Below are 21,456 nucleotides of genomic sequence, written 5' to 3' on the forward strand. Positions count from 1 at the left end.
CTCATAGGGAGAGAGGTCACATCCAAATCAGGCCGAACACGCCGAGAAGAGGCATGACACCATGTAGAGACTTGGCGTATCCAGCAGAGATATGGAACAACCTGCCTGGAGAGAAGGCACATCAGGAGGAGACATGTTACACGCTGTAGATGCACACCTTGTACAGAAACATGGTGCACTGTGTCTGGGGATGGCTCATCGAGAAGAGACACATCCGGTAGAGACATGGCACATCCAGCAGAGACGATACATCATGTCGAGAGGAAGAACATCCGAACGAGACATAGTGCAACCCTGCAGCGCCATATCACACCCTAGATAGACATGATACATCCAGTAGAGACATATCACGCCCAGCAGAGATGGCTCATCGAACAGAGACATAGTACACTGAAAATTCAACACTGAAAATATTATGAATTTTAAAAGAACTCTAAGTGTAACCCTAGCAAATCTCCATCATGATCCAACTTGGTCAACGCTGAGCATAAATGATAGCTTCAATAAATTTCATACCATAATTACCAAGTGCAAAGAGAAACACTTTCCACTGATATCTGTTAAGTTTAATAAACATAGACATAAAAAGGAACCCTGGATTACAAGCGCTCTTGTCAAATCAATTACGAAAAGGGACAAACTCTACAAAAAACTTAAAGGAACTCCAAGAAACTGTCAACTCTATGAAACAAGACATAATCAACTCAGAAATTATAATAAGATTCTAAGACGACTCATTCATGGAGCAAAAAGGTCATACTACACTGAGCAATTCAACAAATGTGCGAATGACAGCAGAAAAACCTGGTCAAATATAAACTCGATCATAAAGAAAAAATCAAACAATAAGGGTGAACAAATACCAAGTTCGTTCAGTGTAAATAATGTACAAACAACCGATAAAACAGTTATAGCCAATGGTTTTAATGACTTCTTTGTAAATATCGGTCCTAAACTTTCAAAAAACATAAAGCCTATCACCACTGATTTCAAACATTACCTTGATAATCAAAGAGATAAGACCTTTCAATTTACGAAAATAAACCGAATGGATATTGCTAAAGTAATTGACAATCTAAATCCGAAACCTAGCAGTGGCTGGGATGGTATATCCACTAAACTCTTAAAAATGTGCAAATTTGAAATTCTTGACATTGTCACAGCTTTAGTAAACCGCTCTCTTGAATCAGGCATTTTCCCAGACAATCTTAAAATAGCAAAAGTTATTCCGTTATTTAAAAAAGGGGAAAAAGATTCATTTAACAACTACCGGCCAATATCCCTTCTTCCATCAATCTCAAAAATCTATGAAAGAATCATACATGATCAACTCACTAAATATCTCGTCGACAACAAAATAATCTTTGAAAGTCAATATGGTTTCCAAAAAAAACACTCAACAGACCTCGCCGCAGCAGAGTTAATTGATAGAATAACTAAAACCTTGGATAACAACAAGAAATCAATTGCCATATTTATGGATCTGTCCAAGGCTTTCGATACATTGGATCATAATATCTTATTACATAAACTTAGCCTTTACGGTCTTACTGACTCTGCTCTAAATCTCATGAAAACTTATATATCCAACAGACGTCAATATGTTGATTTCTCTGGTTACACCTCCGACCATGCTGTCATTAAAACGGGTGTACCCCAAGGGTCGATCTTAGGGCCTCTCCTTTTTACCATTTACATCAATGATCTAAACAAAGCAAGTAAATTCTTCAATTTTATAATGTTTGCGGACGATACAACTTCACTTAGCGAATTACATTCTTTCTCTACCAAGGTAAACCACATATTAAACACCGAGCTATTAAACATAGCAAACTGGTTAAAAGCAAATAAATTATCTTTAAATATCTCAAAAACTAAATTTATGATCTTTGAACGAACACACAAAATTTTTAATGGCATCCTAGATTTACAAATTGAAGGCACGAAACTCGAATGTGTTGAATCGTTTAACTTCCTTGGATTACTTATAAATAAGGATCTTACTTGGACTTCACATATAAATCATATTTCAAAAAAAATATCAAGGGCAACCGGCATTATCAATTACTTAAAACATTTTATTCCACAGAAAATTCTAATAACGATTTACCACTCTCTTATCTCTGCTCATCTCAACTATCAAATATTATCTTGGGGCTATGATCACAACGAAATTTTAAAATTACAAAAGAAAGCTATTCGTGCCATTACTCTCAGTCATCCTATTAGTCACACTGACCCTTTATTCATAAAGCTGAAACTACTCAAACTACCGGACTTACACAAATTAACCCTTTTGCTGCCAAGCAAATTTTTTTTTTTGAGTCCTCAGTGCCAAGCAATTTTAGGTTAAATTGAAAAAAATTGATATGATCAATTTAAATATTTTTCCTGAGAAAACTATTGGAGATATGTCAAAACAATGCACATGGAAGTTGTTCAGTATGACCTGGACTTCAAATTAAAATTTTTAAAAAGTAGGTCACGCCCTAATTTGCATGCCGCCATCTTGAATAACTAATGAGAATTGAAGATTTTGTAGAATAAACCACTGTAATTTGGAATAAATGTAATAATACAACTAATAAAACTATTTTTATGCATCTGCATGTTTCTTTACTCTTTCCTTTCTAAGTCCATAACCTTGTAAACCCTGAATTTGTATTGCTTTGTAACGAAATTGCCAAGAAATACCGATGCGTTATTTACAGAAATCGAGCAAAATTCTTCAAAATTCAATGATCAGCCATTTACTTTGTAGACCAAAAATTACTACTTATGGTGATATGTTGGGACTAAATTACATACCTTCACTCCCTAGAGCTCCTTTTTAGTGCTACCAGAGAACTAATAGCAGATAGGGGGGGGGGGGGTCAGGGGTCCCTATGGAGGGGGCCTGGTATAAAACAGCTAAAATTCAGGGTTTCCTCAACTAAACATGAAAATTCAAAGTTTCTCAGCCAAATGTCCTGTCATAGAATGTATGTAGCAGTCAGATAACTCTATTCTAATAATTGACAACTGCTTGGTACCTTTCGAAACAGTTCTTTGAATCATGCATGATATCCAATTCATCGAGTACCTGTGATAATGACATCCGATTCGCCATTTTGTGAACTTTTGGAAGTGATTTTCACCCGAAATCTCAGCAAATCGATATATAACATGTACAGTAGAAACGTAGCGTGGTAACTCCTCTACCACGCCATCTATAGGTATATACCATAAACGACGCTAGCAGACGAAAAATCAATGTATTTTCACCACATAGGAAAATTTCGCCAAAATGCGAAGTTGGCAGCAAAAGGAACAAAAGTCATTGTGCAGAAATGCGAAGTTGGCAGCAAAAGGGTTAATTGAAATAAAATTTCTCTATAGATTTTTAAAAAAGGATTTACCAGTGTACTTCATGCACAATTTTTTCTCATTTAACAGTGATGTTCATAACTATCCCACAAGAATTAATGATAAATTTAAAATACCAAATGTAAGACACGAATATGCCAAAATGACACCACGATACAGTTTAACTAAATTATATAATTCTCTCTCAAAACAAACTCTAAACAAACTCCACTCAAATTTTAGCTTAAAATCCTTTTCAACATACTACAAAAATGAAATTTTGGGTTCCTATAATAAAAAGTGCCAAATTCGCAACTGCTATGTTTGCGACATTCGTTAAACTTTTTTCGTCTTATAACTGTTATTACTCACTCCTTCACTGTAAAATAGAACTGTCTTGTCAATTAAATTGTAAATCCTGTATATAATAATTAACATTGTACTACATGTAATTCATAAGGGAGCAGGCATTAAGCGGCCAATCTGGTCTTGTTCTGCTCCCGACCACAATCAATATTATGTATTTCATTAATGCACCTTGTAAATTTTGTTGGTCGAATAAATATTCATATTCATATTCATATTCATACACTCTGTTGTCATGGATCATGAACGGGGCCTTATGATAAAATGTACAAAAACAACAACCTCATTAAATTTGTGAAACTTTCCATTCTTTATATGATATGTTCAGGTCAAATTCAAATGTTCATCTTACTGACATAATGGTGTCTTGATCTGTCGATATACAAACATTATTGAGAGATGTTCTACAAAAGATTGTTCAGCAGGCTCTAACTCCGGTGACAGCAGGTTCTCGTACCGGTGTAGCATTTTTGAATGTTCATCTGGAAAAAGTGTCCTTCCCAATTCATTGTTGTCAGGCTAAGGTATGGGTCTACTGAAACTCTTGACCTTCAAGCGCAAATCAATCATTCTTTCCCGGAACACTCTATCCCAGGGCATTTAAAACTGTTACACGTATTCATCCTGATATGAGTGCCCTTGATCCACAGTTAACTTTCGTCTCCATGGCGGCCTTGGCCCGTGGGTTGGAGAAGTAGGACAGGGGACTTGTTACATCGATGGAATGATGCCGCGAGTCAGTCGCGGGGAATGCAATTGGTCATTCTATCTGAAGATAAAGTTAAATATATAAGTTTTTGTTTTGCGGGGGGAGGGGCTGCCCAGGAGCACACTGACAGATTAAGGATAATAAAAACTATGGTGCAATCTTCATTTACCATCAATTTCCGCAATTTCGTCGTATTCTTACCGGTGCAAACTTAGCACTGCGTCCTCGTCCTTGTGCAGACTGACACCAACCATTCTCGCTACCACATCTCATAGGCCGACCTCATGGTACATCACCGCTGAAATGACGGAAAAATAAAGGTTAAGGACAGAGTCAAGATCAATATTTCCTTTCAATAATTTTTAAAAGGAATATCCTCCGGTTAGACAATCACAATGTGAATTTTGATTTTGAGTACTTGATTCCAGCCAGTAATGCACGGTGCCCGCTGATGGGCTCCCAAAATCTGCAGCACACCAAGTAGCATACTAATGCTAGGTCCTTATGCCCTTAACTCTTTAGACTTTAGACTAGAAGCATCTCCAACCACCTCAGCGTCTTTCCTCAGTCAAGTTATTAGTTACCATCGTATGCCTTAGAGGGGGCAGATGGAACTGTTTAAACAAGAAGTCTTTCCAACAGCCACAAGTATCTCTTCGAAAACATCTCAGCAACACGTTCGACCCAGGTAATCTGTCAGCTGGCTGACGAGTAGGTTGGGAATTGTGTGTGATCAGTTCTCTCAAAGACACCCGAGAGACGGATTAAAATCTTGTGTTTAACTTTATAGGCTAACAAATGCAAACTCTTCCAATGAACCCCCTACAAGAGACGAGTGGCTCTTCGTCTCTCCGACCTTGACACCCTTCTACGAACATATCAATAGATCAGCCAGCGGTCCTTGGTGTCGCCGCGTGGGATACGCCCAGTGGAATTGTTTGCAAAAGTCAGGGAACCACGATCTGACATCCATAACCAGCGTATTCCCTATTCATGCCAGTTATAGTCGGGTGCTACACCGCAGTCGGGATCGTGGAGCCAAGTGAATAATCATTTAGATTTGAAATACATTATTCTAAAATGATATGACATACAAGGTACAACGGTCGCAAGATTCATCAATCACAAAAATAAACAAGTCCCGCCTTATCAAAAATAACACCGGGAAAATTATATCAGCACTTCGAGACAATCAACATCATCGTCTCTGTGACCAAGACTTGGGTCGTTAATTTGTGAGGGCAAATGGTAATGGATTAGAGATGGCAATTCATATCGCAAGTGAGCATGTACATGAAATACAATGATGCACATGATCCGTGAAGTAAGCCTTTGTCTGGTTTGTCTGCGAAACCATTGTTTTCAACCTCTATCTTTCCGCAGTCAAGTTATTAGTTACCATCGTATGCCTTAGAGGGGGCAGATGGAACTGTTTAAACAAGAAGTTTTTCCAACAGCCACAAGTATCTCTTCAAAAACATCTCAGCAACACGTTCGACCCAAATAATCTGTTAGCTAGCTGACGAGTAGGTTGGGAATTGTGTGTGATCAGTTCTCTCAAAGACACCCAAGACAAGGATTAAAATCTTGTGTTTAACTTTATAGGCTAACACATGCAAACACTTCCAATGAACCCCCTACAAGAGACGAGTGGCTCTTCGTCTCTCCGACTTTGACACCCTTCTACGAACATATCAATAGATCAGCCAGCGGTCCTTGGTGTCGCCGCGTGGGATACGCCCAGTGGAATTGTTTGCAAAAGTCAGGGAACCACGATCTGACATCCATAACCAGCGTATTCCCTATTCATGCCAGTTATAGTCGGGTGCTACACCGCAGTCGGGATCGTGGAGCCAAGTGAATAATTGTTTAGATTTGAAATACATTATTCTAAAATGATATGACATACAAGGTACAACGGTCGCAAGACACATCAATCACAAAAATAAACAAGTCCCGCCTTACCAAAAATAACACCGGGAAAATTATATCAGCACTTCGAGACCATCAACATCATCGTAGATGTTGTCTCTGTGACCAAGACTTGGGTCGTTAATTTGTTAGGGCAAATGGAAATTGATTAGAGGTGGCGATTCATATCGCCAGCGAGCATGTACATGAAATACAACGATGCACATGATTCGTGAAGTAAGCCTTTGTCTCGCCTGCGACTGGAGTTTCTCTGCTCGACTGCACGACTTTAACTAAAATAAAAACCTATTAAAACCAATCAAGACCAATACGAAGCATAGATACCTCGCCCTACCTTCTGCTGCAGCGGTTTTGACTTGATAACCGAAATCTCGAAGGCATTTTATATTTGAAATCGGAGAAAGTGTTCTGGTGATCTTCTATGCAGTTCACACTCCAACTGACTGGCGTTCAAATCAACCGCGACCGATCATGACCGAAGACAATACATTTCGCGTCACACCATCCGGGCACTACCCCGCTACCAGGCTTAGCGTTAACATTAGGTTTCATGAGCTAACGAGAGTCTTTTGTTCTGTCAAAGGATCAATTAACTAGTATTTTCAAAAATGTGGGATTGGCCAAGCATACATACATGTGTATGCGGACTGAGCTGTGGTCACAGAAAGACATTAGGCAGGTTTCGCGAACCAAACGAAGAGGTACAAACGGCGAAGTTTGCGTCATGTAAATGCATTTGATCGACGAATGTTTAACATTTCTCTGATTGCTTTTCCTACCAAATATAACAGTTCCGTTGGTCGTCGTTCGCCCGGCTAGCGAGACCTGCCGAATATCACAATCGTACGACATATGATTGTCAAGTTTGATGCTATCAGTGGACTAGACTCATATGCAGTCCATATCGTCATCCTGGTTGTACATCATCCGAATGTACTCTTGAAGACAGCCCAACGTACCTGGGTTAACATTGCAGGACCCTTCTGTCCTTGGTGGAGCTTTGAAGACAGGCACAACCTGACCATGGAGACAGCTCATGTAGCTGGGACTACAACATCGTCCCAATGTACTCTTGAAGACAGAGCAAAGTACCTGGGTCAACGTTGCAGGACCCTTCTGTCCTTTGTAGAGCCTTTGTCTCACTGTGATCTTGAAGGCAGACACAACCTGGCCACTGAGACCGCTCAAATACCTTGCAAAACATGAGAACCCTTATGTCTTTGGTGGAGCTTTGAAGACAGGCACAACCTGACCAAGGACAGCTCATATAGCTGGGACAACATCATCCCAATGTACTCTTGAAGACAGCGCAAAGTACCTGGGTCAACGTTGAAGGACCCTTCTGTCCTTGGTAGAGGAATAGTATATTATTAGAAACACGGCACACCTTGTAGAGAAATGATACATTCAGTAGAGACATGGTCCACCCTGTAGAAACATGGTCACTTTGTTGGGAGAGCGACATCCAGATCAGACAGAGTACGCCTGGTAAAGGGGCATGGACTTGGTACCCTAAGTAGCAACACTGCCATGGTGCGCTATGAAGGGGAAGGGCACATCCAGAAGAGACACGGGGCACCATGCTGCTAATGATGCAGTGACATCGGCTCTCACATCGTGTGGGCAAGACGGCAGTGCAGCCAGGTCCCATTCGGCTTGTGGTTCTGACTGTCTCGCATCATCTCTTACCGTGTCGGCAAGACGGTGGAGCTGCAATGACCGATGGATTTAGTCTGGTTGTGACTATCTCAATACGCTCACTGTGCCGGCAAGACGGCGAAGCTGCCAAGGCCGACTCAGTCTTGTTATGACTTTCTCATTTCTCCTACCTCCTTTGAAAGACGGAGAAGCTATTCCTCCCTCGCTCCCCTGCCGTGGACCAGCAGTACTACATGAAACGTATACAAGACGTACCCATGGGAGCAATGCCGCAAGAAACTGACGGGTATATAAACAACTAGATAGGTATAGTGTAGTTAAGATAAACCGCATGATCAAACCAGGTTCATACTTGCTTTGAGTTGATGAATGACGGATCTGCGGGAGCTGGTTCAGGGGTTGCAGCTGTAAATCGTCCCCCGCCCTAAAAACGGGCGATATTTTAAATTTTACGCAAATGCCTAGTTCCAATTTCTTAGCTTAGATGGCGGCACCTGACAGTTACGAAGACTTGTAAAGATATGACACATATGGATTAACAGTGGCTCTGTGTTATCTGCTGGGGAGAACCATGTTCTTCAGAAATGACTTTTGTCAATGAGACAGTAGACCGGCCTGGCCCTTCCCTATAACTGGATGTTCCTTTTCGCTACTTGGTGCGCCTTGTCCCAAACTGTGTCAGGTTCTACGTGGTGCCCCATGTCTTCTGGATGTGCCCTCCCCCTTCATAGCGCACCATGGCAGTGTTGCTACATAGTGTACCAAGTCCATAACCCTTTACTAGGCGTACTCTGTCTGACATTTTTGCGAAATTTTGCTTGCTTTCAAAGTCCATTTTTACTTTTACCGAATGACGACTTGTAATTTTGATGAATATCGAAAGCGTTAATAATAAACTTCACAAAAATTCCCTTCCAGCGGCCATGTTTTTTGTTGACGTTTTGAGAGGTGTTCAGAAAATTCGTGATATTTCTTTAACTATTAAAATTATCGATTGTTTGTTGACATATTCATAATCTTTGTATCACCCTTCACATAAAAACCTATAATCTTTTATTTAAAAAATGTTTTTTAAATATCTTAATTTGCCTTTGAAGTTGGTCTGTTTTTTCTTTTTTAGAATTCTGAGAATTACAGACTTTTATTTCTTCAAAATCAAGGTACTAAAATTTAATTTTTTCAAAAATTTCTTTCTGAGCATATGCGGAAACCGTTTTTGGTCTAACATCATTTTACATTTCATAAAAATCTCCACTAATAAAAAAGTGAGAGCCAAAAAACGAGGTCTGTAAAGTCTTTGGTCTGTAGAATAGACCCTGCCGACATGCCTACTTATCGGTGGTGAATATCAGTCCTTATAAGGTCTCCTCCATTCACCGTCGATCGTCTGTCGGACGCACCATCATAAACGGGTGGCCAATCAAATTGCTCGAAACAAAGTAATTGAATGACGGCCTGAATTGATGGCGCCAACCTCCGGATTAGGTCACCCTTCTCAATACAACATGCACTGTGCATTTGGGTCAGGTCAACATCAATGGAACCGCTACTAATTGAACACCTGGTCTTCAATTATGATGGCTTTGAGTGCGTGTCTCGTGCGACAACCACGAGTGAGTTTGATGTTAGTGTTGTCGCGATATGGACGCGTGGGAAAGGAAGGGAATGCAGGGAGACTACCGATAAAGTAACCGCCCTTCTGACGGCCGATCGGGGGGAGTTATCGGCGGTGAAGGATGGATATACGCACAACGATGGTGGATCGGTATGAATATAAACCTTTCCAACATGCTCCACGAGCGTGTCTCGGAGAAGACGAATAAGCCCGACTTTTTCCAAACTTCGATAGAGAAGCCTTGTCACCGCTCAACTATGAAGGATGTACGCCTACAGACGTTGAAATCATTTCAATGTATTCTTGTACAAACGGGATGAGGGGGTTAATTGGAACCTTGTTCCTAGGAAAGTTAAAAATGTCTTGATACAATACACCTGCAATTGTCATTTTTTGATCCTGGGTTCAAGGTTGTTTATTAACCCTTGCAGCCCGTTTGGCTCGGACCGTGGGAATATATTTTTTGTGGAATTTTCATCGTTAGGGTGAGTATTTTACTTTTATGGCGATATTAACCCTATCTAGGCTGGTGGTGTCTACTATACTGTCAGTCAAGAAATGCTGTGTTGAGTGACGCACCATCCTCCCCTTAGAACCAGAATATTCTCGTGTACCTGGGACAGCATCAAAGGGCCACTGTACCTTTGACAGGGTTCTGTCTCATTGTGTTCTTGATGCCAGGCATAAGACGACCACTGAGACAGCTCATGTACTGGAGACAAAATCAGGCCCCTTTTCCCTTAGGTAGGCACTAGGTTACGGGAGGGGACTTCCCTGCCGTCTTGAAAGAGTTTACCCTCACGTCCCATTCATTTCTTGGCGTCTGAATATCCTTTGGATGGCAGCTCACTCACGTAGCTATGGACAATAAAGGCGAAAACAACATTTTTGATTTGTCTATGATGCTTTATTGCAGTTCAGTGCAAGAACATGCAACCAGTCAAACTTTACAGGACCTACACATTGACCGCAACAGTTTTATGATGGAAAGGGCCAAGAATCAAGAATACACACAGCCCCCTCCCCCTCCTTATATTATGGTCCAGATTCACAAAGTATTAACCTTAAATAAGTAGATTACTGGCCCAGTGCATTGTTTAGCAATGAAAAGGGCTGACCAGTCTACCGGCGTTGCGAAAACACGGAATGGAATAATGTTACGGAATATGGTCTGCAGACGCCCCGTAATGATCATTCCAGTTGTTGTTGTTGTCGTTACAGTAAACCCCGGGTGATGGCCCGGTGCTAAGCGCCCAAAAAACTGACAATTGTCGGCAAGATTGATGAAAACACAACAAAATTATAACTTTGGTCAACGTTTGTTGTGTTTCATCACACCTTTCTTGGCTATGTAGCACCAGAGCTAGAGTAGAACAATGTGGGCCTGGCAAAGTCATCTCCGGACTTATTTTGAGCGCTCAACCTTGCCTTTTTACGTAGTTAAAACTACAGACCGGATTTTCACCCTATTCCGTAACATTATTCCGTTCCGTTCCGTTCCGTGTTTTCGCAACGCCGCCAGTCTACTTGCAGATACAATGGACTTTGTGTATAAGGCTGGGTTCACATAGAGTACAGTCCAAATCACGTACCTAAATTTGTGTCTTTGGTGCCTCAGTGGTGCCCCATTCCCATTGACGCTCTACCCAGCGCTGTAATCTATGTATTCTTAAAATTTAGAATACTGTAATTACGTTATGTTAATTATTATCAAAGGATGCTGGATGTTCTTTTACAGTCTAAGGCTGGAATTTTATAGAGTTCACGTTTTCACATGTAACGTGTCACTGTCCACTTTTCACACGTACCTAAATTTGTGTCTTTGGTGCCTCAGTGGTGCCCCATTGACGCTCTACCCAGCGCTGTAATCTATGTATTCTTAAAATTTAGAATACTGTAATTACGTTATGTTAATTACATGTATTATCAAATGATGCTGGATGTTCTTTTACAGTCTAAGGCTGGAATTTTATAGAGTTCACGTTTTCACATGTAACGTGTCACTGTCCACTTTTCACACGTGACATGAAGAACTGACAAGTCATTTCCAATGAGCGGGATATACGATTCCCGAGGTCACCTTTGACCCCCCACATCGTGTTTTCGAGCTCATTCAAAACTTGTGACAAGTGAATCATGACAAGTGACAACGTGAATCCAATAACTCTGACCTAACAGGTAGGCCTACCCTAGTATCCATCTGAAGACATTCAAAATTCACATAATTCCAAGATGCTGCAAAAGTTTGTTTTTTTTAAACTAAAGAAAAACCTCGTGCCTATGAAGTCTAAATGTGTGTGATACATGTTTTTTTTAATACAAACAGAATTCTTTGGGACAAGTTTCTTTTTCCCGCAAATTAGCCTACAGATTTAACCCTTTATGTGTTTTTCATGAGCTAACTTATGGAAACAAAAGGGGTGCAAATTATTATCTGCAAGCAGTTGACATGACATGCATTTCAAATAAATATGACTACAATTCAATGTTGAGCAACAAGGCATCATTATATACAGTGGGCACTCTGGGGGCCATATGTACACATCCAAATACCATAAGAAAACATCGCAATTACAAGTGTATACTGGTGCCTCAACTTCACACGTGTCAATCATGCTCTAACTAGTGACAGACAGCTGTCAATTATGACCAATCAAATCAAATTGTCATCAACTCAATTTAGAGACTTTAAGTCTTCACTGTTAATTTTACATCTTGGAAAACTGCAGCAGAATTTATAGATACATGTACATGCTAGAATATTGTCTTCTGTTATCAAGAGCAAATATGACTACTCTTAGTCTTTATAATTTTATTAATCTTTGAAGTTATGAAATTCTTTACCCCATCAAAAACCAAAAGCTTCAGAAACACACCTTCCAGTATAAAGGAGATGTTTGTGTATCATTTGATACAGGTTTTACACAAACCATTACCATGGTAACCAATCGGCTGGTACCTTAAAGGGAGACTACATGCAGAAGCCAGGTGGGCCAGGTTAAGTTACACCAAGTCCCCAGTAGGTGTCTTGTTCAGTTAAATAAAGTCCCCGATAGACACTTCTGCTATCTCACATCAGATTTTCACTACTCATAATTGTACGAGAAATATTTTAAACCCGACCAATACGCAAAAATTTTTAACCAATAGTGTATTATCCAACATGGACACTTCAAATTTGACCCCCTGCTCCCGTCTGTAGTCCCCCTTAACCTCAGCTGCATTTAAGGAATAGTGGAGAAAATCATTTTATAAGTGCTAAGTGGCAGTTTCAACGATGAACACAGCAGAATGTTGACATAACCAAACGCAAAACATCACAAAACTTTCTCACGGCCACGAAACTCACAGATTAATCAAATACGGTACTATCACGACTTTTACAGAACTGGCTATTAAAAGGTATGACATTAGAAACAGAAAAACATTGAAATGATTGCGCAATCAACCAAGCCACACCTATGGCAAATGTTCAACATTTGTATTGAATTAAAAATGATCAATGACTTGCCGAGGATTTCAGCATTGAGCAAAATCTGTGAATAAATACCGCACAAGTCATCTTATATTTGACGAGTAGATGACGTCATCATTGCCATATTGGATGGCAAACTCGAGTAGATGACGTCATCATTGCCATATTGGATGGCAAACTCGAGCAGATGACGTCATCATTGCCATATTGGATGGCAAACTCGAGCAGATGACGTCATCATTGCCATATTGGATGGCAAACTCGAGCAGATGACGTCATCATTGCCATATTGGATGGCAAACTCGAGCAGATGACGTCATCATTGCCATATTGGATGGCAAACTCGAGCAGATGACGTCATCATTGCCATATTGGATGGCAAACTCGAGCAGATGACGTCATCATTGCCATTTTGGATGGCAAACTCGAGCAGATGACGTCATCATTGCCATATTGGATGGCAAACTCGAGCAGATGACGTCATCCTTGCCATTTTGGATGGCAAACTCGAGCACATGACATCATCATTGCCATATTGGATGGCAAACTCGAGCAGATGACGTCATCATTGCCATATTGGATGGCAAACTCGAGCAGATGATGTCATCATTGCCATATTGGATGGCAAACTCGTGGTCAAAAAGATAACGGGGTCTGCAGCATTTTACACGAAATTGACGAACCAACCATCGGCAAACTAAAATTATCACAGATGAAACGAATACCACACAGACGACATCTATAGGGAGATAACTTAAGTAAAAACAACGATTTGATTAAGGGGCAGACGTTAGCCCCATCAGTTATATCACAACTTTACCAAACTGAAGAAGATTTTTTTTAAATGTCACAGAAACTCAGATTAGCTGTAACATTTTGAGAGCTCTGATTGGTCCACGCAGACAGAAACCACAATGCCTCTGCCTGGAGCTCCGACAAAGAATTCAGGCGCAGATCCAAGGGGGTCCCGACCCTAAGCTCACACTGACCAACGAGCAATAGATTTCAAAATTTTGTTGAGGAAGATCCCGCAAATAACATTCCAACAGATCAGAATTCGCCTAAAACTGCTTCAGAGAGAATCTATCGAAAAATCCTTTGAAAATTCACTAATCTGGCCCGGAAAGTATCTAATCATGTCTTGAGCACGTTTTTTTTCGATAGTTGTCGAAATTTTTTTTAAAGCTGAATTCACAAGAGGGGCTTAAGCTTCTACGAAACTTAAAAGTCTGTGAGCAAACACAAAATCACATATATCAGACCATCGTCAATTGTCATATCTTCAGCACCGATTAAGAATTATGCAATTCAGAGGCGAGAACTAAAAGTGCTCACAAGTTATTCATCTGTCCTAAATAAAACTGTAAGCTTTCATGGATTCATGGTCGTTTTGTTTTTAATCGCAAAAACCAAGAAAAAATTTGAATCTGCCTTTAACCCTATATTAACCCCCCAAATTATTTTCTGTGTCCTATAAACGTCTTCCAAGAGGAAATAATTTTCACTCAATTATAAATGTGTCTAGTTACAATAGGGTTTTAACAGAAACATGAATATTTGTTTTTTTGCGAATCAAAAAATCTAAGATTGGCAGCTCACAGTCAACGTTATCAACATAAACTACTGCATTGTTGAAATTGATATTCATTGTTGAAATTACTGTACTTCACAGAACTGGAAAACTTCAATTTCAAATTTTCAACCAACGAACTTAGCCTTTAAGGGGTTAATCAGGACATGACGTTTGAAAACAACAACAACAACCAAATATAATTCAACAACAACAGCAGACCAGCTGTTTATGTTATCGGTGGAAAACAAGGACTGGAAGAAAGGGGTTAAACTGGCTATTTCCAGGCAGTTATTTGAAGGTCACTAGGTGTCCTCTGCCTTAGCGCACCGCAGACCACATGTAGCAATTGTTATCGCAGAGATAAAATTGCCAGTCTGCTTGAGTCATCGCAGTTGCCTGCAACAAGTATCACTGATAAATGCGACCGGTGATAAACATCAGGTTGGAATTTTTTGCCTGTGGCTGCAATGATCGAGTTTTGCTGCAGAGCAGCAATTCTTTATTACTCATTGCAGTGAAAAATATCTAACGTCTCTGCTTGTCTTTAGCACGCTTTACTGCCAGGTTACTTCATTTTGACCGATTTACACATTTTGAAATGACCATCAGATTTCTAATTAAAATTGCTCAAGGCCAATTAACTATTTACATTCACAGCAATCTGATTTAACGTCAGAAGATATATTATAGCCCTGTTGTCGCAACTGTGTATTATTACAAACAATTATATTGGAAATAACGTTATAAAGGCGATAATAGGCTTGGCGTGGCGCTATTTTGTCATTTGACGTTAATGATATTTAAAATGACCTCGTTTGTAACATACAACATTTTTTCATTCATTCTAAAATTCACCATTTTGTCTTCTACGAAATTCTGGATTTTTATTCAAATCATCATCCATCAGCTGTCACCAAATATCAGTAAGTACTATAGTTAGATTTAAAACCTTCAGGCCGGAAATTTCCCTTAAACGAAATGTCGTGATTTTGTTTCTTAGGCCGTCGATGAAATAAAATATTTTTTGTCTGATGTAACATCTTACTCAGAGTTTTTCTGGTTAAATTTGAAGAAAGATTTTCAAACAAAAACAGAAAATAATGTTTTTTTGAGACACCAAAAGATCTCTCCAAAACATAGAAAATGTTATTTCTGACTCGAGTCAGTGATGCTCGAGGCGTGTTACATCAAACGAAAAACTTCATTTTAGAAGTGAACTCATAGTCTTCAACAGCCAAAACGGAGTTTAAGTGTTCACAGAGTTAAACTCTTTAAACCGACATTCCTTATGACAAACATGCACAACTTTGGTGAAATTAGCGAAGCCATCAATTAATCACACATTTTGATTGCACAACCTTAGTTCGCCAAAGTCCTGGCCAGACTCCATCAGCGCCTCCTAGTGTCTAATACAAGAACTACGTCCTCCAATCCTCCAGAATTCTGCTCGACACTGTCGAATGCCTTGCTTTGTTCAAATGCGGCAAAAAACTTGAAGCACAAAAACGTCCCCTAGTGGGAACAAATCACACTATTTTGCACTGAAAATATATAAATCTGTCACCCTTACGAATCCATTATGGACTCTTCCGATGAACTGATGGGTGAAACCACTGAAGTTATGAAGGGGTGTTACACTAACGTCCCCAAAGTGGTTTCATGAAAACATATGCCAAAATTCATCATAAAGGGCGTCTCAAAATGTTCCAGAAAACACATTAATCCAAAGAGGAGAATGCTGTTGACGACATCATTTCAAAGACCTGACTCATATTTGTTTTAAATAGGAATTACCCAAGACATTTCGGACCCTTCCTTTAAACTGGGTAATATCTCATAAATTTCAGACCCAAAACTCTTACAAACTCCTCGCTCGAAAAAATTGTGAAATTTCTTTTATTTCGGATTCTTCTCGAGACGCCCCGTAGATGAACCTACGGCTATCACAGTGTTATTGCAGGATCAAATGCTGTCAATAGTTCACATCCTGCACGCAAGGTGGCACCACTGATAAAACATTGCTTGAGCAACAGCCGCTACTGTGAAAAGAAGGTCCGATTGAAAAATTCGATAACTGTTTGTACGGCGCCCTCTATTGAAGGCCAATTCTGATACGATAACACAATTGCGAGGATGAGAAGAGCGGTACTCAGGATACGGATTCTGAAACGATAAAAGGCAGACGTCAATAATAGAAACAAGCGGCCTAATCATAACAAACAAGATTTAAAGGCCAACGCCATTGGTGAAAAATTTGAAATTTGTATTTGAATTTGTAATTATTTAAATACCTACTGAATATTAACGTCAGCATTGCTCTTGTGTAGACAGATATACAAATACTGTGAATACCAAGTTTCAGCCAATTTGCATGAATAATAACTGCACTACGGCATTGTGTAAAACTGCATTTCTATTTTTCTGGTCCAACAGTAACAGAACGTCCAACGACAGAATTTAAAGATAGTTTGCCACCATCTTTGTTTTGATTGGAAAAGGGGAAGAAATGTTGGCAAAAGATAGAGAGAGAATAAGGATTACGAAGTGAAAAAAAAAAGAAAGCCAATTAGCCAATACTCTTTTATTCAAATAAACGATTTCAAAAGTGAGTGAGGTTAAAAAATGTGTGCCTAAAAACATGGGTTAAAGATCAAGTGTCAGAGGTTAATATACACAGTGAGCCACACCACAACACTTGGAGGTCAGAGGTCATGGTATGAGCCAATAGGCTTACCCCGCACTTGACTGCCTTGGGTGGCGGCGGTTTTTACGGTGGAATATTTTGTTGATTTGGTTACCGATAAAATTTCTGGGGAGAAAAAAATACAAAAAATGTACATTTATTATTCCTTTCGAATTTACACTTTTCAAGGAGTACATGTACCCATTCCGAAGAATGCCCCATTCGGAAACTCAACAGACATTTCGGCAAATTGCGACGTAATTTTCTGACCCTCACGTTTTCCCAAACTTTGCAAAAATAAGGATAAAATCCCAGCCATTCTTTGGCCCATCCCAGTGTCCCGAAAAAGGCCATTCCCCCTCACAAGTCTAAAGAAAGAGGTAACAGACTCAACATCTCATGCCAGTCATGCAAATGATTTAGGTTCAAGAGAAAGACTTCATGCAACACTACAAAACACTGGCAACACCAAAGACCCGAAGCACGTATAAACACCAACACTAACACTAATAAGTGACAAAACTTGGTCTACACAGGTGTTGCCAGGTTTTTTGCAGAACACTGATTTTTCCGGGGTTCTTTCATAAGACATTCTTTGCCATATTTACAATGTAGCTCTGGGTTGTTAGTTGCAGAATGTCTTCTCGTCAAATGATTTCGATATGAGATGAAAACTGACAAGTCCATTAGCAAAAGGCCTACTCATTTTTTTTACATAGGTGGATTTGAGAAATTTTACAGACAGGATGATGTGAAGGATTAGTTATGTGAGGGTTTAATGATCAGTGACATAGCGTTTCGAGCGCTAGCTCAAGACGTCATTGCTTTGACTCTCGTATGGACCAGCACTGTTTCATTTGCACGCCCTTAGGCGAGGCACTTAACCCTACTTGCTTCTCTCCACCCAGGAGTAAATTGGAACCGAGCTTGCAGAGACAAGCATTGCTGAAATTTATATTCAGCACAACTGGAAATTTTCAAATTCAAATTCAAATTCAAGTTCAATTTTTGAATTTTTCAATGAATGGAGTGGGCCTTTAACCTGGGACTGGAATTCAAACATTTTTGCAACACCCTGTAGGTCTTCTATCAACTGTCTGTTACTATGGTTTCTCATTGCCAGTCTTAGCAACAAACAAATCGGTTGCTAGGCAACCAGCCATGGCCTTGTCACCATGACTACACACTTAGCAACCAGCCCTGGCAACGTCTGTTTCGGACATGCACTTTCTAATACAGAGATAAGGAAATTAATTTACAATTTCTTGTATTTTTGCCGGTGTCTGTCGAAAAAAAATTAAACTCAATTTTGACAATATTTTACAAACAAATAATTCTAAGGTCTACTCTGAATTTTGTTAATCCTAAGAACTACTTGCAACGGACTAAAGAGGTACAGTCCACCTCTCTGTTAAGGACACCCTCTCTCCGGACAAATCTGTTCTTCATTGAAAGGAATCCTGATTCCTCGAGAGTGTAGTCAGTCAGTAGAATAGAACAGCCCATGTGGAGCCGACAAGTCTCACACTTACCGTGTCGTTATAAAAGGTGATAGCATATTTGCAATGGTCGAGACTAAAACAAGGATGACAGCCAATATCGCCAAGACGACGTTGATGAGTTTTGTGATGAGGGCGCGGGCGTTGGCGTTCTCAACGCCCTCCATTGAGATCAGTTGCTGTTGCTGTTGTTGTAACTCCATCTTCGTAATCTGAAATAAGCGTGAATATTGTAGACAAATTTTGGAGGGAGACAAGTTTGGTGAGATTGTTGCACTGGTTCAGCAGCTGATCTGAGGTCTACTGAAAGATTTCAGGACAGACCAGGGTTGAAGGGTAAAGCTGGATGATAACCTGTGACGTAGTCGATGGCAGACAACAAACCTAAAACTTCTCAGGCTGGTTTTACTTTAGAACCGAATCTTAATTTGACAAAATAAGTACAAGTTGTTTTGACAGTGAAAAATTTCAGATCACGAAATAGTTAGGGCAATCTTACCCTTGTCTGGCAGCTTTCTAACATTTCACTGATATCTCGTGTCCTCTCCTCTAGCTGATATTCCATTTTTTCTTCCATACTACCTAACTCCTGAAAGTAAAGAGCGTGTTGATAAGAGCTGCGATGCTCTTCATCACTGTTACCGCAGCAAACATTTAAAACGACCCGGAAACTTCTGAGCGAATATCAGGGCCCATCTATCTTTGGCTGGTCATTCCCCCCAAAACCCCTGCCATGGAGGCCATCATTTACATCATGTGACACCACAAGATTTTCATTTCATCATAGCAACCTCTGTTGCCGCGAGGTGCGTCATTTTCCCAAGTGCCTGATCATCGGCGACTCCACAATATCGCAATTAGAAGTTCTACCACACTTGCCTGTTTAAGATTGGTCATTTCATGCTGATGTAATTCTATTAAGTCGTTGATCTGTTCCTCGAGTCGTTCGTACCGATAGCGTTCTTCTTCCAACGACGTCTTGAAAAATGCATAGTCAGTGGACATTTGTGTCTGAAACAGGAGGATGGAGAAAATTAGCATGAACTTGAATGAGGCCCTACATGACGGGCAGATCACCACTATATTCAACAGCAAAGGCAAACCTGTTGTGTGAGTTCCACACCACTAGGTTCAAACCTAGAGGCGAGGTCTGACAGCTCACCTCAAAAAATGACTGCCACAGATTCTGACTGAGATCCTCAGCAGTTAGAGGGAGCAGGTTATTGACAAGTGCGCGAAGTTTTTTAACACAAATCCTATCTCCAACCTCACCTTCAAACTTTCAACAGTTTCCCTAAGCTTCATTTGCACCTCGCGATTCTCCTGCATCTCATTGATTATGGGGTCCAGGTTGATTTGAGGGGCGTACATCATCTGCGCCTGGGGATGCGGACTACTCTGGGCACCCGCACTTGGGCCGGACCCGGATGTGACGCTGGATGCCTCGTCATCAGAGCCGTACTTAAAACTGGAAGGCACGAAATTGACATATGAATATCTGGTAGAAGCTGGGAAAGATGAGGCCTCATTCATATGTTGACACAAAGAACTTCAAAACCTTTACACCCCCACTCCCTGGAATAGACTCTTTCGATGCATTAACTGGAAGAGTCTATTTAGTGAAATGGGGGTGAAAAAAGTTCATAGGCAGTGAATCCAACCTTTACACCCCCATTCCCAGGAATAAACTCTTTCGATGCATTAACTGGATGAGTCTATTTAGTGAAATGGGGGTGAAAAATGTTCATAGACAGTGCATCCAAAGCAGCCTGTGCATAAAGATTGTCCTTGAGCCTGGAAAAATTACGATAATTCAACCAATTATTGATTATTGACAAAATTAACATGTTTTGGTAGAGCTAAAATTCTCGCTGTGATAATAAACGCACATGGCTCTTAAAATATGATACTGATGTGCCATCACCTAGCTCTGCCTCTAGCCCAGCATGCGGCCTTTAGGGATAGAGTTTGGGCCCAAGGTGGGTGTTTTCTGATTTAAATATGCACCCTTTAGCGCCATCTATGCTTAGCTTGTGCATTTGATATGAAGCAATATCATATCATTTTCATTTGAGATGAAACATATGCCAGTGTTCACCACAGCCTTCGAGTTTAGAGGGGGGGGTGTAATCTAAAATTTTTTCTGTTTTCCCCGCATTTTTGCCCACACTGGAAAATCGTTCTTTAAATTCTTGTTAAAAGGTCCTATTTTGAAGATGACTTCAGAAGCATTTTAAAGGGATTTAGGGTCATAATGTAACATTTCAAGGTGGATAAACGAATTAGGAGGTCATTTTCAACAAAACAACATTCTTTTTTAGGGGTGGCCATTTTTAAGGGGGGCAAGGAGGCAAGGGGGCGGGGGGCCCTTTTTTAAAGGATGCGGAGAACACTGATATGCCATACAGAGAGATTAAAGGCAAAAAACTGAAAGCACAATCATCGGTGCTATTAGTAAGAGGAATTAACCTCAGGCAAAGGCCATCGCTGTGGGTTTTAGTCTGCACTTCAATTCAACTTTGGAAGAAAACTGTGCATTTGTGTGGACCATGCAAATGATGTTAAATTTTCACAGAAGAAAAAGCTATTCTGGATGTCCA

The 21,456-nt window shown here is 40.2% G+C and overlaps 1 protein-coding gene across 21 annotated transcripts in view; it reads right to left on the reverse strand.

Moving 5' to 3' along the window:
* Positions 1 to 12,692: 12,692 nt before the first annotated feature.
* Positions 12,693 to 21,456, reverse strand: part of LOC135502731 (transmembrane and coiled-coil domains protein 1-like) — a 75,481-nt gene continuing 66,717 nt past the window's right edge. For 18 of the 21 annotated variants that reach the window (XM_064795727.1, XM_064795717.1, XM_064795720.1 and 15 more), the window contains 6 exons: positions 20,129 to 20,324; positions 19,736 to 19,867; positions 19,356 to 19,445; positions 18,890 to 19,068; positions 17,409 to 17,483; positions 12,693 to 16,837 (listed from right to left, as the gene is read on the reverse strand). In XM_064795727.1, the coding sequence (XP_064651797.1) occupies positions 16,711 to 16,837; positions 17,409 to 17,483; positions 18,890 to 19,068; positions 19,356 to 19,445; positions 19,736 to 19,867; positions 20,129 to 20,324 (799 nt within the window). In that variant the 3' untranslated portion in view covers positions 12,693 to 16,710. Of the gene's footprint in view, positions 16,838 to 17,408; positions 17,484 to 18,616; positions 18,641 to 18,889; positions 19,069 to 19,355; positions 19,446 to 19,735; positions 19,868 to 20,128; positions 20,325 to 21,456 lie in introns of all 21 variants that reach the window. The other 3 variants (XM_064795729.1, XM_064795738.1, XM_064795726.1) reach the window with 2 other exon arrangements.

The sequence above is a fragment of the Lineus longissimus genome, chromosome 19 (assembly GCF_910592395.1).
Source record: "Lineus longissimus chromosome 19, tnLinLong1.2, whole genome shotgun sequence".
Lineage (NCBI taxonomy): Eukaryota > Metazoa > Nemertea > Pilidiophora > Heteronemertea > Lineidae > Lineus > Lineus longissimus.